At 52.8% G+C, this 17,106-nt stretch overlaps 1 protein-coding gene and 1 non-coding gene across 13 annotated transcripts in view; both read left to right on the top strand.

The window, feature by feature from the left end:
- TRERF1 (transcriptional regulating factor 1) overlaps positions 1–17,106 on the top strand; it is a 223,351-nt gene that overhangs the window by 192,481 nt on the left and 13,764 nt on the right. For 6 of the 12 annotated variants that reach the window (XM_066247705.1, XM_066247789.1, XM_066248271.1 and 3 more), the window contains 6 exons: positions 53–119; positions 1,800–1,939; positions 2,066–2,169; positions 3,610–3,685; positions 11,464–11,552; positions 13,735–13,905. In XM_066247705.1, the coding sequence (XP_066103802.1) occupies positions 53–119; positions 1,800–1,939; positions 2,066–2,169; positions 3,610–3,685; positions 11,464–11,552; positions 13,735–13,905 (647 nt within the window). The remainder of the gene's footprint in view (positions 1–52; positions 120–1,799; positions 1,940–2,065; positions 2,170–3,609; positions 3,686–11,463; positions 11,553–13,734; positions 13,906–17,106) is intronic. The other 6 variants (XM_066248473.1, XM_066248428.1, XM_066248351.1 and 3 more) reach the window with 1 other exon arrangement.
- Positions 15,252–15,385, top strand: LOC136321216 (small nucleolar RNA SNORA42/SNORA80 family). The gene has a single exon (XR_010728495.1). It is a non-coding gene; the product is annotated as a small nucleolar RNA SNORA42/SNORA80 family (small nucleolar RNA).

Below are 17,106 nucleotides of genomic sequence, written 5' to 3'. Positions count from 1 at the left end.
TCTTCAGCACCCTTTCCCTGTTGACTACTGCCCTCTGGTTTTTGTGCTTCAGACAGCATCGATGGCAGCAGTGTGACAGTCACCCCCGGGCCTGGAGAGCAGACCGTTGATGTTGAACCGTAAGGAAAAGCTAATTACCTTTTTTTTCTTTTAAGTGAGAGGAGGGGAGTGCCCTAACCGTGATCCACCAGTCTGGGGGCGTTGCTCAAATCAACCCAGCTATCCTCAACGCCTGGGGCTGACACTCCAACCAATTAAGCCACTGGAGGAGAAGACAGAGAAAAGGGGGAGAGGGAAGAGAAGAGAAGCAGGTGGTTGCTTCTCCTGTGTGCCCTGACCAGGGCTCAAACCCAAGTCATCCACACACCAGGCCAACGTTCTATCCATTGAGCCAACTGGCCAGGACCAAATTATTCTTTAGAACAGAAATTTTAGCTGAGGAATGGGATGAGTTTTGAGAAGTGGAGTTAGTACTGCTGAGGTCAGAGTGACCCCTGAGGGAGAAGTTGTAGAAATTGTAGGATCACGATATTTCTTGAGTACAATTATTTCTCTGTAATAGCCAATGTTTCAAGGCCTTTGCCAACGACTAAATGCATAGTAAATCGTGAAGCCCTGGGTTCAGAGAACCTAGCACCCCCATGTGTGGCTCCGTGGACCAGTTTGGTTGTGGTCACATGCTTCTACATCCCCTGTGACATTGAGGCATCTCTCTCAGGGTGCCCAGATCACTACAAGGCTTCTTCCAAATATCCTTGCTTCCCTTATCCCTTCCCTAAGATTCCTGGCCAGTCCTCCAGATGGGCTTGTGGAGTAGCAGGTGGGTGGTGGGGGTATGATGGGAGGGAAAGGGGGTTATATTCATAGATAAGCACAGAAAAGAGGTCCTGTGGTTGAGCAGTGAGTGGATTGAGTTGGAAATCAGAAAACCTGAGTTCCAGCACCATTATGCTACTTGATATTTTTTTAGAGGAGGGGAGATAGACAGACAGACTTCTGCATGCACCTCTACTGGGATCCATCTGGTGACCCCTGTCTGGGGCCAATGCTCTGCTCATCTGGGACCATGCTCACAACTGAGCTATTTTTAGCACTTGAGGCAGAGACTCCGTGGAGCCATCCTCAGTGCCTGGGGCCAACGCTCAAAACAGTCGAGCCACTTACTGTGGGAGGAGAAGAGGGAGAGAAAGGGGAGGGGAAGAGAAACAGATGGTCACTTCTCCTTTGTGCCCTGACTGGGAATTGAACCCGGGACATCCACGCACCAGGTTGATGTTCTACCATTGAGCCAACCTGCCAGAGCCATGCTGCTTGATCTTAATCAAATTAACCTTCCTAGGCTTTAGTTAACTCATCGATTAAATGGGAATTATTTATCACTGCCATGATTACATCACAGATCTTTGATAGGTTCAGATGAGATGAGTTCTTTGAAAGTGGTCTGAAAGAGATAAAAAATGAAATGACTTTGTTTTGGTCCCACTTTCCCTGGTTAAGGGTCTCACCAGCTGTGCTCTGGGCAGCGGTTCCCTGGAGTTAGCACCCTCCCCTCTGTCACAGAGAGTGATGAAGCCCCAGGCAGACTTCCCCCTTGCTCCCACAGCCTCTCACCCCAGTCTTAAAGCTGTTCCTTGTCCCAGTGAAAAGGTCACGCCTGGAATCTTAGGATCACACTGTGAGGAAATGTCCCCTGCATTCTTCTTGCAGAAGGAACTGGTTTCCTTCTTTTTCAAGTGCCTGACCATTGCCCTTGGCCTCACATGGAAGCCACACTGTTGTTTTTCTTCTTGTGATTCCAGGCGCATCAACATTGGGTTGAGGTTCCAAGCGGAGATCCCAGAACTGCAGGATGTCTCCGCGGTGGCCCAGGACACGCACAAGGCCACCCTGGTCTGGAAGCCCTGGCCAGAGCTGGAAAACCACGACCTCCAGCAGAGAGGTGCTGGCCTGTGGGGAGAAGTGGGTGGGCAGGCTTGGTTCTCTCGCTGGCATCCCTGGCTCCGGGATCCGTGTGTTTTTCCACCATGCTGAGCTCTCTGACGCAGTGGCTTCTTGTTTCCCACAGTGGAGAATCTCCTGAATTTCTGCTGCTCAAGTGCGTTGCCAGGTGGAGGAACCAATTCTGAATTAGCATTGCACTGTCTTTTTGAGGCCAAAGGTGATGTGATGGTAAGGAACCATGAAAAGTAGTCTTCACAGTTCACAGTCTTCTCGGCAGAATTCTGAAGAACGTTTTCCCAAGTTTCTGTGTTGTCCCGTGTACCAGACAACTGATTCATTCCTAAAATGGCCAATCAGTGTACCTCCTGTTCCTAATCTCAGTGAGTAAGTCAGGATTCCTAAGCCCACAGGGAAACCTCCAGGGGGACTTCGGTTTATGCTTCTGAGTAGTAATGATGGGCACCTCTGCCTTTGGAAATTAGAACTGCTTTCAGCACTCTTGTGTTTTGCATCATAAGACCTTTCCAGTGACAGAGGTAGGTCTCACTGAGACAGGCCCTGGCCTAAAATAGCCTATCCTACTCCGTGGATTATTCTTCCCTACTGTGGAAATCGGCCAGAGTTGATGTTCATAGAAGCATTTTCTCCCGTAACCAAAATGAAGTCCACCTTTTTTGACCCAGTTCTTTGGTCAAACCAGAACTCTGGCTCCTCTTCCCAGAATCAGAGCTGACCGTGTGCCTGCTCAATCTCAAGCCCTAACCTCAGGGTCCCCTTCAGTGAATACATGAGTTCCATACCAGACTGAGCTTCCTGCTTTTCGATTTCATGAAAACGTGAGCGTAAGCTGATGTCCCAGTCCTGCCGTCTCACAAGTTATTGATACTCTCCAAGGATTTTCGAGAATGTTGGAGAACTCTCCCTAACCCTTTCGGATTAGTTGTTGAAGAGCAGCTCTTCTTGAACTCTTGACATGCACACGAATCACCCCGGGAACCTTGTTAACACGCGGTTCTTATTCAGCAGTTCTGGAGGTGGGGCCCAGGGTTCTGCCTTTCCAGCCGGCTCTCTGGGGGGCCCATGCTGCTGGGCTGCGGACAGCACCTGGAGGAACCGGATCCTGCAGCTTGCTCTGCCCGTACACCATCCCCTCTCAACTCCGCCAGCAGCATTTAAAAAACAAGTCAGCGAGGCTGAAGGGGACAGATTTGAAAGGGTGTGTTTAGCTAGGCTCTGCGGGGACAGTGTCTAGTAGCTATCACTAATGCAGCTGTTGATGTTCCATTGCAATGAAACATGTGATTTTTCTGCCAAACAGTTACAGATCACCCACTCACTTCCCCAGAATCCTTACCCGGAGCCTCAGCCTTCAGTCAGAGGAGGCCCCACCATCTCCCCGAGACTGGGGCTCTCCCCAGCAGGGTGTGGGGTCTTGGGCAGGGCCAGCTGGCTGCAGGCCTGGGCTGGGGGGGAGGGTTAGAGTGACCAGCCCTGTTGGGTGCTGACCAGAAAGGGACCCCCGTGAGGGGAGTCTCCCTCTGGTTTTCCCTCCGGTGCCCGCCAGCCCCACGCTCTGCGATGCCAACCCCACTGCCCCGTAGGTGGGCGATCTCCTCGGGCACACAGACCCATTACTAACTCACGCCTTTTCTCCCCCTGGGTCTGCAGGCTGCTCTGGAGATGCTGCTGCTGCGGAAGCCGGTCAGATTAAAGTGTCACCCTTTAGCGAATTACCACTATGCCGGTAGGTCGCCCGCAGCCCCGCCCCGCTGCGCCCTGCGGGCAGGCTGTGTGTGTTTGGTCGTGTTGCTTGCTCTTTAATGACAGCGCTGGTTTGGTCCTAATCGCCGCTTTCGGCTTCCTGAGCGTAGCTGACGGGGCAGCTGTGTCTGCCGGGCTGGGCACCATCGGGCGCCAGTCTGTGCGAGCTCCTGCCCCGCATAGGGGGCCCGGGGGCTGGGCACCATCGGGCGCCAGTCTGTGCGAGCTCCTGCCCCGCGCGGGGGGCCGGGGGCCGGGGCCGGGGGCTGGGCACCATCGGGCGCCAGTCTGTGCGAGCTCCTGCCCCGCGTAGGGGCCCGGGGGCTGGGCACCATTGGGCGCCAGTCTGTGCGAGCTCCTGCCCCGCGCGGGGGGCCGGGGCTGGGGGCCGGGCAGCAGCGGGCGCCAGTCTGTGCGAGCTCCTGCCCCGCGCGGGGGGCCGGGGCCGGGCAGCAGCGGCCGCGCCTGCGTGTGTGGCAGTGGGACGTGTGCCTCTGCGGAAGAGCCGCACGGAGTACAGCACGGGCTGCTGCACCGCAGCCCCCCAGCTCTGGGACCGTCGGTCGGACTCAGGTCTTACTTGCACCCCTGGCCACCTGCAGCCTTCATTTTCTCTCCTGCAAAATGGGGCTTATGCTCCATCCCTTGCAGTGCTTTTGTGAAGATCTGAGAGAGTGCATATAGCCCAATGCCTGGCCCGTCCTAGAGGATATTATTATTCGCTTATCTAACAGTTATTTGTGGAGCACTCATGTACAAGGGCTATGCTGAGCACTAGGATGAGGCAGTGGCCATGACAGACAGACACAGTCCTGCCTCAGGCAGGGTGGAGCCTGAGGGGGAGGCAGTTACTAACCAGCGGATCCCACTGGGAGCAGGAGAGACGGCATATACATATCCTTACACACACACACACACACACACATACTCATGAGGGTGTAGATTCACAACGCCATCAGCAGAGGGAGGGAGAAGACACCTTTGAGAATGGATGGGGTAAGAATCCTGAGAGAGAAGGAAACGGGTCGTGGAGCCTAGAGATGACACATGAAATTGACGTCAGCATTTTTATTGCCAGTAACTTACATACCCGTCCATGCTGAGGGTCTGGACGAACCTGCCTGGGTTCTCCCTTTCAGAGGGGGCTGACTCCTCCAATGCTCCTTGGTTATTAATCATTTGTATGTCTTTGGTGCTTTGGGCAGACCCTGCCTAAGCAGGTGCTGAGTATGTCAGAGGGTTCGGGAATCTAGTATTACCTTTTCCAGGCCTTGATCCTGACAGACCTGTGGTGAGGGCTGCCTTACAAATACTGGAGTGTTGTCCGGGGGCGTCCTGTCCCCAGCACCGTGTGCCTCCCTCAGCATGCTCCTCTTATGAGTTGGCCTTTCTGCCTGTCATCGCAGGGTGGAACGGCCTCAGAAGCCACTCTTCTGAGCACAGTAAGCCCAGGAAACCTGCCCGTGGGCCACTCTTGGTGCACAGGCCACCACAGGGCAAGGACAAAACAGCCACAAAGGACAAGAAACCCATCATTCAACCACTGGCCTGATGGTGCAGTTTCTTAGTATCATCTCCATCATTTCCTGCCCCAAGTGTAGACAGGAAGATACAAGAGTTCTCCCTAACCTGCCACGGAAACAATGCAATCCTCTCCTAATTCCAGGTGTCACCTGCTGCCCATCAAACCCTGACAGGCTGTCCAGCCTCCTGGAGCCTGTCTCAAGTTCCGCAGAGTGGCTGAGACAGTTGGTTGACGGGAAGGAGCTTCCGAGCCATCTGCTGTAAAGTGGCGGCTGCTCAGGGCCCTTGGGGTGACTGGGGTGACCAGCGCCACTCGGCTGGTCAGCTCCAGCTGTGAGCAGCCTCATCTGACACCTAACCCCCCCCCCAGCTCTTCTCAGTGTGCCAGGCAAATACTGTTATTTTTGACGTGTGACATGACATCAAAAAGGTTAGGAAGCTGGGGACGAGAGGCCACCCCCAACCCAAACAAAACAAAACATGAAAATGATACCAAGAATTTTGGTATCATGAGCCCTAAACTCTGCTAAAATGAATAGATTTGTTGGGGTTGGGGGTTCCTAGCTAGTCCTTTGCCCACCCTGCCCCTTGCCCCATTGGTAGGCCAGGAGGACTTCTGCCCTCGGAGGGGGGAGAGGTGGAGCCGAGGTGTGCGGGGTTGGTATCTTGCTAGCTGTGTGTTTCAGGAAAAGCATGCTCACCTCCCTCTGCCAGTCATTTGCCTTCTCCAGGAAGTGATCACAGGCTGGGCCCCAGAGAATCTTCTGGAATTGTGAGCAAAAAGGGCAGAGGTCATTGGTCTCTAAAGTCTGACCTGACTCCATCCACTTGTCATTTCCCTTCTAAGCCACAGGGGAGGCCACAGAGTTCACCCCTCTCTCCCGCCCCAGCTGCCGGCCACTACCTCCTTCCCCCTTCCCGTGCTTATTTGGTTCCAGGGTGTTGATTAATCCCATCCCTGTGGCCCTGTCCTGGCCTCTGTGCTAAGCCCCTTCGGGCTGCTGTCCAGTAGGGCTGTTTGTCAGCTCAGTTCCTCACTGGGACACTACCTTCCGGATGTCCTGTGGTTTCTGTCCCTGTGTCTGTGACCAGCGTCACCACCTGACTCCCAGCCCTGAAACTGTTCTCCCAGAGGCCTGGAGAGACGGGCCGGGTCTCTCCGGCTGGCTGTGCCCTAAAAGGGAGGTAGAGAGATGGCTCAGGGCCGGAGGCTGCAGATTTGTGGGAGACCGAGACTCAAGCTGTGAAAATTCACTTCTCTTACTTGACTCATGACTTTCCCCTTCCAACCCCATCCTGAGAAACTCAGTATGAAAGGGAAAAAGTGGCTGATGCAGGGGCCCAGGAGAGACACTAGGCTGGGTGGGCAGCCCGCCCAGACCTGGGGCCTGCGTGCCGAGTCCAGAGGAGCCCTGTTGAGATCCTAGAGGAAAGTTCCATTGCAGCGGCTCCCTGTGCTCTTTAATCCGCACAGGTGCCCAGTCCCGCCCTCTCCGCGCCCTCCACCCAGGCATGGGTAGGGGTTGTTTGCAGTGGCTCCCTGGAGACATGGGGATTGGGTGGGGAGGGCGTGAGCCTGCGGACTCAGGAGGAGGGGACAACTGGTTGTGACTAGAGCATCTGCAGCATCCTTGGTTTTCCATTGAACTGGCCATTCCTGCAGATGGGCGCAGCGTGGAGGGGTGTCAGAACCGGCCCTGGGAGTCTCGGCCAGCATTCTGCAGAAGCCACCATCGGCCCCCACCACAGCCTGAGTGGTCACTGGGCCCTGAAGCCTCACCTGATCCGGAGATAAGGGGGACCCAGAGGAAATGAGCGCCCATTCGGTTGGGGGACACCTGCTCTTGGTCTTGGGAGCTGCCCCAGTTTAATGAGGAGACAGAATTACATACTCAAGAGAATAAATACCTTTCAAGAAACACAGCTGTGTTGTCATTTCCCAGGCATTCTGAGCCGTGTCTCTCATTGGACAGTCGTCTCCCGAAGGGCAGGAAGTGACAGCAGTTCCTCTTTTTGCTTTGCACACACTTGTGAAGAACTGGATTCGTGGACACGCTCAAGTTCTGGATTCGGATCCAGGTCTCCTGAGTGGATTTTGGTAGCAGCCTGCTTTACCCTGCACCCCTCTAAAAAATCACTCAGCCTTAATACACTAAGGGAAACCTTTGATATAAATGAAGATCTCGTATCAAAACAGCCCTTTTTCTACAGTGAACATGTCATTCTTGCATAAATGCTGCAGTAGCAACAGCATCAATAAAAGTTTTAAGCTTGAAAGGAAGATAGGAAGGCCTTCTTGAAAAAACACAGGGCCCAGATTTCCTCTCTCCTCTCCACGTCTCTTCACTTGCCTGGATTCGCTAACGACTGCCCGAAGTTAGCCATGGTCCAGGGCCTGTTTCCCAGCAACGGACGCTCGGAACGTTTTCCCTCTGGATACTGTTCCAGCAGCAGTTACCTCCAGTTAATTAGGCTCTTTGTAATTAGCCTTAATCGTCTTGTTAGGGGCCCCTGCTGCTAATAGCCCGATAGCGAGGAATCTCAGGTAGAACAAACGAGGGCTGGGGGCTGTCGGCTCACTAGCCCTGTGTGCCCGCTGAGTGGACAGCGGGGGTCTTTGCCAGGAAGGCCGGCGGAGAGTGGGAGGCAGCCCCCTGCCTCGGTTTTGTGTCTCATCCTGGGCTTTGTCCAAGACACACAGTCCAGGAAGGGCTGACTTAGGAAGCCTTGCCCGAGAAGGAAGGAGGTGCCCCTGCCTGAGCAGAGACTGCAGGGACGAGCGACGCCCAAGCCTCTCCTTGGCTGAGTTAGAGACAGATTCAGGCAGGAAGGAGACTGGAAGTTATGAGCGGCCAGCAGCGAGGCTGTGGGTTTATCCCTGCACAGAGCAGGGGGCACCCGCAACCTCCCCACCCCCGCCTCCACGACTGCTGTTCACGCGTAGGTCAGATGAGACGGCGTGTGTCCCACAGCTGCAGGTCAGGTAAGATCTAACACAAAGGCTGCTGGTCACAGAGTATCACGTTATTTGTGTCACAGGAGAGGAGACTGAGACTCGGAGAAGTAAACTGATCTGGGACCCCAGGAGTAAGTGGTAGAACTAACTTCACAGCCTCCGGTGTCCTGATCAACGTCACCCTTTGTCTCACAGCTCAGTGACATTGTTTGGGAAGTGCACGGTCGGGTGTTATTTCTATATACCAGGTTTCACCTGGGAACCCAGAGGAAGCTCAGCCCTGTGGGAGCCCCGTGACCAGGGCACAGTGAAGATGCATCCTCGCCCTTCCTCTGCCTATCGATACACAAATGCCTTTGTGGACCAGACACGTGCGCGCATCATTTGTACTAATTTTGGATGCTCAGATGACAGAGAGGAGCCATCTTTTACTCTGAGTTCTTGCTCCCGGCCCCCACCACTGCAGCCCTGGGAATGGAAGGTTACAGGACATCGAGAGTGTGCAGCCCCCTTCCGGCCCAGCGCTGGTGGTACAGGGGGGACCCCTGAGACGGTGGTCTGAAGACCCCCTCACAGAGCTGCAGCCCTAAAACCACGAAGGAGTCGACCAAGGGACATCTTCCCCCTTGAGGCTTGAGGACCCTCCCTGACAGGTGGGCCAGGAGGTCACTTCATCTCTGCATGTTTGCCGCAAGCAAGCCATTTGGGGACTTGAGGGACATGCTTCTCACAAGTAGACAGACCTGGGAATTGAACACGGCTGTGTGGGCAGTAACCAGGGGGTGAGCCCTTCGTGGGGTGGAGGAAAGGATCCACTGTGGGGACAGTGCTGGCCAGAGAAGGCTGTGGCGCTGTATGCACCTTCCCAGGTATTCGAATTGGAGAACGTCCCCTCGCTCCTTGTCTGAGATGCAGCACAGAGCTGCACAGAGTCTGGGCCGACGGTGGGCAGCCCCTCACTCTTTTTATAAACATGCCCGGGGCTGAGCGCACGTGATGTGTCCCCGTCATGACCCTCTTCCACTGCCACTGATCTCTCTTCCACTGCCACTGATCTCTCTGCTGTTCTGATGGATACCTGAAAGGGACCATGGCTCCTCTTTGGTTAAGTTATTGGTTCATCCTTTCTGCTTTTCTGTGTCTGCCCCTGGGTAAGAGGAGCACGTGGGAGCTGGTCCAAGGCCTTGAGTGTTGAACAGAATCTGAGGAGTGGTACCCTGACCTGTGGTGGCGCAGTGGATAAAGTATGGACCTGCAAATGCTGACGTCGCCAGTCCAAAACCCTGGGCTTGCCTGGTCAAGGAACATATGAGAGTTGATGCTTCCTGCTTCTCCCTCCTTCTTTCTCTCTCTCTCTCCCCTCTCTCTAAAAATGAATAAAGTCTTTTAAAAAAAAAAAAAAGAATCTGAGGAGTGGTGCTGGACCCACTCTGGAGCCCCTCGTCTCTGTCGCGGTGGTTGGCACGACCAGAGATGTCCCAGCCTCCAGAGCCCATGGAATGTGGAAGATGCTTCCTTCTGCTGAGGATTAATCAGAAAAACTCTCCTCCTGGAAGTAAAGCAATAAATGAAGTGAGGTGATGGCCCTGATTTCTCCAGAGGTTTGAACCAGCCGAGCTGTGGAGAGTATACCCTGAGTCTGGAGTCAGAGCTCCGGGCCTGATGACCCATTGGTGAGTCACATGGAGGAGGCGTTTATATCAGAAATCTGAGTGTACATCACTGAGTCACATATTCCGGAATCTCCACCCTCTGCCTGCCCAGAGGGGTTTCACCTGATTCTCTCATTTCGGCTGGATCTTCCAAGAAAGGAAGTGATCCAGATTTCCTGTGTATCAGCCCCCTCAGTCAACCACAGCAGAATGGAAACCTTGGGCTTGTCCTGGTTAGGAGGGAGAATACTGTGGTTTGGGAGGTTACTGTTCTGGTAAGTGGAGGAATGTCGAAGCCCAACTCTGTACCATCCAAAGAATCGGAGACAGGAGAATTTTTTTAAAAACCCCGGAAGAGCGAGGCTACCTTTTCTGTAAACCCGCCATAGTGATTGGGCCATGGAGCCCCCCCAAAATAGGACTCCTCTTAGAAATGGGTCTTATTTCTTGCCTGAAACAGCCCGACACCACTCTCTGTGATCATCTGTATATCCTGCTTTCTCTTTTATGGAGGAAATAGACATGGACTCAAGTTTAGCCAGTAAGGCAGGCGCACCAGCCCGGCATCACGGGGCCTCTTCCTCGCTGGTCTGCAGATGTCAGGAACTGGCCCCACCCCCTCCCAGCCTCCTCTGCTGACCCTCTGCTGCAGCCCTGTAGTTATTCATCCTGGATTCCTATTCATTCCTTGAACACCTCTGTTTCCGCAGCTGTAAAAGGAGCAGTGCTGATACCAATTTTACAGACTTGTTGGTAGGACAAATGACTAATGTTTGTGAAGTACTTAGAAACTGGTACATAGTAAGCACTTACAAATGTTAGCTTTTTTACCCCCCAGCACAGCTTTTAGTAGTTAGCACCTAGTATCTGTTGGATGGGTAGATAGACAGACGGACGGACGGATGGACGGACGGACAAAATGCATCCTCTTACTGCTTGCCTCTCACTTCACGCACACACTTCCCGAGGATTCCCTTCCATCTCCTTGCCTGACTTGCTTCTGTGTACTTGAAAAACTCCACTCGGGTGTTTACCTGGAAGCCTTTTGGGTGCCCTGGCCATAACCTGAGTGTCATGTTCTTCCTTTGAGCCCCTTGGCACCCTTGAACGCAGTGGCCTACTGGTTTGTCTCCCCACCAGGCTGTGAACCCCCTGAAGATGGAGACCGCCGAATCCACCGCGTCTTGGGGACACTTGCTACATGAATGCTTGCACCCATGAGCATCATAATTACATAAAAACTATAGCTGAAACTTGTGTGCTCACTGTTTTTCAGTTACTAAGTTAGACACTGTGTGTGTTATCTTTAACCTTCACAAAAATCCTGAAAGGTGGGGGCCATTGGAATTATTCCCATTTGCTGATGATAAAACTGGGTCTTCGGTTCATTACTGTGCCAGGGTCAAGGCCATGGCTGAAATGAACCGAGGTGGCAGGGCTGCTGCCCATTTCACTGCACTGGCTTTCTGTTCAAAAAGGAGTTTGATGGGTGTTATACATTGAGCAACTTTATTTTGTAACTCAGCTAATTGAGTCAGCCTCGGGGTGGGGGTGGGAACCTGTGAAGCTGGAGCCAGCAAAGTGGAGAGAACTGTGAACCGTTCTTATAAAGTTTGTGTTTTGTTGTAGGTTCGGACAAGTGGACCTCCCTAGAAAGAAAACTGTTTAATAAAGCACTAGCCACTTACAGCAAAGACTTTATTTTTGTACAGAAGATGGTAAGCACGCTTTCTCCCATTCTTCGCTTGACACTGAGTTTGGGAAACTATACACTTGAAGATGCATAGAAGTATTTGGTTTCAGGCTTCATGCTGTCATGAAAAGAGTGCCTTTCACCCCTTGTTGGTGAAGGATGGCATCTGTTATGGGATGGGATGGCCCCAATGTTGAGGATATAAGGGGGAAAGAGAACATAGATTATTTAAACATGTCAGTAATATCAATATGGGGGGTTATTTTATCTTAATAAAAGTGTGTAACTTGTACATCCTATTACAATAAATAGAACTGGGGCTTCTGGTTCACAATTTGCATAATGTATGTCATGTATACGGCCATATTTGACGGCTCTACAGGGTTTCTGACAGAATTTTTTCCTGGGAAATTAGAGAAGGGGAGATATGAGCCCTCCCCCAAGCCAGTCACAGAGTTTCTGGTGTTGGGTCCCCGTCATAATGACACATACTTGACATGTGCAGCATTTCACAGCAAAGCAGAACTCTGTCACAGAGCTGAGCAAGCACTCCATACAGCAGGTAACACACCCAGTAGGCCTTCACTGGCTGAAAGGCGGTTTGGGCTAAAAGTTATAAGGATTCAGTGTGTTTCAGCAGACTGAGCGGTGACGGAGTCATACTGAGGTCATCGCGATGTTCAAGTCCACAGAGAACAGGGTCACGGGTGACAGCTCCCGCTGGCTCCAAGCTGGGCCAGCAGAACCAGGGGCGTTCTGGGTCCACATCTTTAATCTGGGGCCTTGGCGGACGAGAATCAGAATAGGTGGACTTTTTCCTCCAGCCTGCCGTCCCCTCCAGACCCGAGTTCACTGTCACCTTCCCCTGCCCTGCAGGCCACGCTCTCCGCCCAGCAGCTCCCAGGCCCTGATCTTGCTCGAGTCACTCTCTCCAGAACTGGCCTGTCCTAGGGCTCGTTCCACGAGAGCCTCACACCTTGCTGACTGGCGGTGGATTCATGTCTCATGCTTGTCGGGCAGCACCGGTTTTCAAGCAAGGGCTCTCTGGGGCACTGTCCTTATTCCTTGGGCAATTCCAGTGTAGAAATTCAAGGTTTCTGTGAATGTGAAGGGGATGGCTTTGAGGAGATGCGACTTCTGGTGGTGTCCTCATCTCACCACACGGGCAGCCGAGTTGCCACCCCGAAGGTCACTGCCAGACTTTTACCTGCCTCCAGAAAAGCTACATTATCAAACTTCGCTTTGAGCTTAGAGAAATATGAACTAAACAAAGGAATTTTTTTTTTTCTTTAAGACACATTTTCCATCTGACCAGGTGGTGGTGCAGTGCATAGAGCGTCAGACTGGGACGCAGAGGACCCAGATTTGAAACCCCAAGGTCGCCGGCTTAAGCACGGGGTCATAGACATGACCTCATGGTCACTGGCTTGAGCCCAAAGATCGCTGGCTTGGGCAAGGGGTCACTAGCTCTGCTGTAGCCCCCTGGTCAAGGCACATATGAGAAATCAATCAATGAACAACTAAGGAGCCGCAACGAAGAATTGATGCTTCTCATCTCTCTCCCTTCCTGTCTCTCTCTTTGCCTCTCTCTGTCCGTGTCACAAAGAAGAAAAGAAAGCCATATTTTCCTTTTCCCCTTTGGGGGAAAATAGCAAGGCTTGTTTCCTGCAAGAACTAAGCTCTTGGTATTCTACCTTTGCCTTATGTGCAATGATTAAGGAATCATTATGTCTGATGATTAAGGAACATTTTTTTATAGATAGATTTTGAAGGTCAACAAGTCAGACAAGTAAACATATTTGGGCGCATTTAATGGAAAAGCGTGCTGCTTTACGGGTCCCAAAAAGGAAGGAGCTCTCTGGACTGACATGAAAAATCTCCAGGCTATATTGTGAGAAAAAAATCAAGTTGCAAAATATATATGCACTGCCTTTTATGAGGAAAGTGGCAGGGAAGGATTATATTTCTGTATACTTGTTGGTATATGCATAAATGCTGGACTGATACTCAGGAAGTGAGTAGGAGGGGCTAGCTGTGTTCAGGGTGGGGAGTGAACCGGGTGGATGGAGATGTTTCTCTATATATTATACATTATTTTATTGAACCTCATAAGCCTATGACCTGTTACAAAACTGAATCTCCATGAAAGCCCGCTGCTTTGCCCCCGCCCCCCACTGGGGCTGACCGTGCGCTGGCTGTCCCGGCAGGTGAAGTCGAAGACGGTGGCTCAGTGTGTGGAGTACTACTACACGTGGAAGAAGCTCACGCGGCTGGGACGGAAGCACCGGACACGGCTCACGGAGCTCGCCGACGACTGTGTGGTGAGTGCAGCTGCCAAGCCGCTGCTTGTGCTGGGCCCGCTCCCGCCCCACGCCCAGGTTAGTAAGGGGCTGGCGTTTGGTCTGGCTCTGCCACCAGGGCGGCCGCCGTGAGCGGGTGACCACCCCACTGCCCGGCAGAGGCCGGGCTTCGACTTCCCGGTGTAGAGGCAAAGGGAAGACAGTGTAGGGGTCTGGCATGTGGCCCAGCGTCCGGTGAAGGAGGCAGGGCTGGCCTGCGTCCAAGGCAGGTAGGAGCCAGGGAGTTAAGCCAGGGCGGTCCCGGCCTTGGGTGGTTGGTTTTTTTATAAGCAGGTGCCCTGACCTGCTGGCATGCCCCTTCCTGACACTTCCGTGTCACGGGTGCCACTGGCCAGAGAACGTAATGTGCCTCCTAATGATGAAAGAGCCTTCAGCTTCTACCACGGCTTTTGTAACGCATGAGCAAGGAGGAGCTTTGACTTCCAGACAGTGCCAGGGACGCTCAATTACCGAGGAACTGGTTAGCAGGGTATAATCATTCTGATCGTCACATCACCATTTATCCCTGATATCGGCTTCCTTCATTAGCAGACAGTCAGTGCTGCCTGCTTATTGAGATGAAGTACATACTAAAGGCGTAAGTTCAAACTTGTCTCAGAGCCCCGTGTGCGTGGCTTTGGTCATGACTCCCACGTTCAGGCTGTGGTGAACTCTCCTCTCTGTGTCCACGGCCAGGGGCCACTCCTTCTCACCGGCTGTGGAAGACGCTGCCCAGTGTGTGTGTATGTAGAAGGGACATGTCCTGCAGCAGATTAACCCCCAGCCTCTGCCACCATCGCGGCACGTGTTTAGAATTCATGAACTTATGGATACTTGTACATGTTTTCATTCCCAGCCGTGCGCCAGTGTAAGTGTTGGCGCATAGGGGGGTTATATTCTAGAAAAGACACTTTCTGTGTGCCAGGCATTGTGTGCTAGGCACTTTACAAACACCAACCCATTTAATCCTCATACCCATTCTGTCAGGTAGGAGACGGAGGAACAGGGTAACTTAGCTGTGGTCAGTTGCTGGTGAGTGTGTTGTCTGAGCCTGATTCCCTTAAGAAATACTTAAAGGCAAATTCTCTGAAAGAAACGTAAAAACACTTGGACTCATTAACCATTCAAAGCCCAAGTTGCTAACTAAACTAAGCATTGAGCCTAGCTGCAACATTTATATGATATTTAGACCCAAATATCAGACAAAATTAACATCCATGGACTAGAATGTTGGAAATTCCATTCTTCTGATCGGTGTAGGCAGTATTCTGTATGGAGGGTTTCCTACAACCGGGGCTTTTATCTGACTGGTTCAAGTAGCGATGTCTTACATCAGAATAGCCTTTTGCTCATCTTTGGCCTAATGTTTAAAAAAAGAATGTGATGCACAGGTTTGGATTTATGGCAGGCGCGTCCCCCCGGGTCCGGCGTAGTGCCCCATCCCAGAGCACACCGTGACCTTGCACCCTTGCCGGGCCTCTGCCCGTAGGCTGCAGGCACCGAAGCGGGTTGCACAGTGGAAAAAATGAAAAACAAAAAAGCAGTGTGGCCTCATCTGGTTCAGTTGACTAAAAACCAATTGAGTCCCCAGTGTAAACAGCATGTATGTATCGCAGGGGGTGACTCAGGGATGTTAGTGGGCCCCTGCCCCCACTTCCCCGCACCCCGGGTGCACATACCTTCTTGTTGGGAGGAGGCGGCGTGTACAAGTGGAAAGTTTACCCGGAACCAGAGGTTGGAAGCCCAGAGAGGCAGAGAGGCTTGCCCAGGTGACACGGCATTGCTTTCCAAATGGGCCGAACAGACAATAAACAAGGAAGCCCAGAGAGCCTGGCCTTGGAGACCGAGGACCTGGGTCCGAGGCTGTAACATGGCGCGGATGCCTCAGAGGATTCGGAAAGCCCCTGCCAATTCTGGAGTGTTCGGGGCTCTGTCAGAGCCATGTTTTGGAAGAGGGCGAAATCAGAGGATAGGGTTTCCGAAGGCAAATCGGTGTCTCTTTGGCTTGGATGTTGTCAAGTGCCTAAGATAGTGTCCGGCATAATAGACTCACTCTACCAATATTTATTTAATGAATAGATAGACATATGTGAGAGGTGCATAGTAACAATCCCTTTATAAACTCCCTGGAGGAAGACAGGGTGAACAGTGGATTCTGAGCAGAGGAGAGCTGGTAGGGAAGATGTTACCACGCAAGGCAGAGGCAACATCGTGGGCCGACAGGGCTCTGAAGGTGGGAGGAAAAGCCAGCCAGCGTCTAGCTTCAGGAAGAAGAGAGGTTAAGACGGTGCCCGAGGGGCCACACCTCCTTGGGCTTAATCCCCAGGAGCCTGGGTTAGGCTGGGTCCGGAGCATCCACACCCTTGTGACCTGTGAACTGAGAGAGGACAAACAGGTCAGAGATGACTTGGACCCACAAAAACAAGAAAACCTTGCTCTGAGGCTGGCGTGTGGCTCACAGCTCCCCCTGGGGTCCTGTGAAGGCGCAGCCTGTGGAGGGCAGTTTGCAGATGGAACCCTGGGCCATGCCAAGGACTGGGCAGGGTGCAGGAGGCGCTGTCCTGGGACAGGGGTCCAGCCCTTTGTCCTTCGAGCCTGCCTGGGTCAGCTCTCCTGATCATCATGTGTTCAGTGTTTTATTCAGGGACAGGTAAGGGAACATGCTCGGTAGCTGGGGGACTTGTGCAGGGAGAGGGGCAGGAAGGAGAATCTGTGAGGAAGGTTGGCTCTGTAAGGAGCCGGCAGGGGAGTCTGGCTTCTGGCCCGAAGCCACCCAGGCCCCTCCGCCCCTGCAGGCGGAAGAAGGAGCCAGGACAGGCTGTGCTAAGGAGGTGGGGGACAGTGTGTTGACCACCCCCTCCTGTGTCCTGTCCATTCTAATGATCCTGCTCCAGACAAACTTGTGGGTTGGGTTGTGACCAAAACTTAATACAATTCAAGAAACTGACTGACTTTGGAAGACAGCGGTCAGAGCTCCGAGGGCAAAGCTCACCCATGGCCGGTGCACCGTAGGTACTACATCCCGGTCCCCTGACCGGGAAACATCCCCCTCTGACCTTCAAAGGCGGCTGGTCCCGGTGGTCCTGAGCAGCACTTGCAGCAGGGCCAGGGAATGAAGAAGGTGGGGTCTGGGAATAAGATCGCCCAGGCTTCACATTTCAGTTCAACTTCTTTACCAGCTCTGTGACCTCAGGAAAATTAGTTCTCTGGCCAACCTCCTCATTTGTTTAAAAAAAAAAA

This window comes from Saccopteryx bilineata, chromosome 1, assembly GCF_036850765.1.
Source record: "Saccopteryx bilineata isolate mSacBil1 chromosome 1, mSacBil1_pri_phased_curated, whole genome shotgun sequence".
Classification (NCBI taxonomy): domain Eukaryota; kingdom Metazoa; phylum Chordata; class Mammalia; order Chiroptera; family Emballonuridae; genus Saccopteryx; species Saccopteryx bilineata.
Note: the sequence above shows the minus strand (reverse complement) of the source record. Positions and strands in the feature narration are given on the sequence as shown.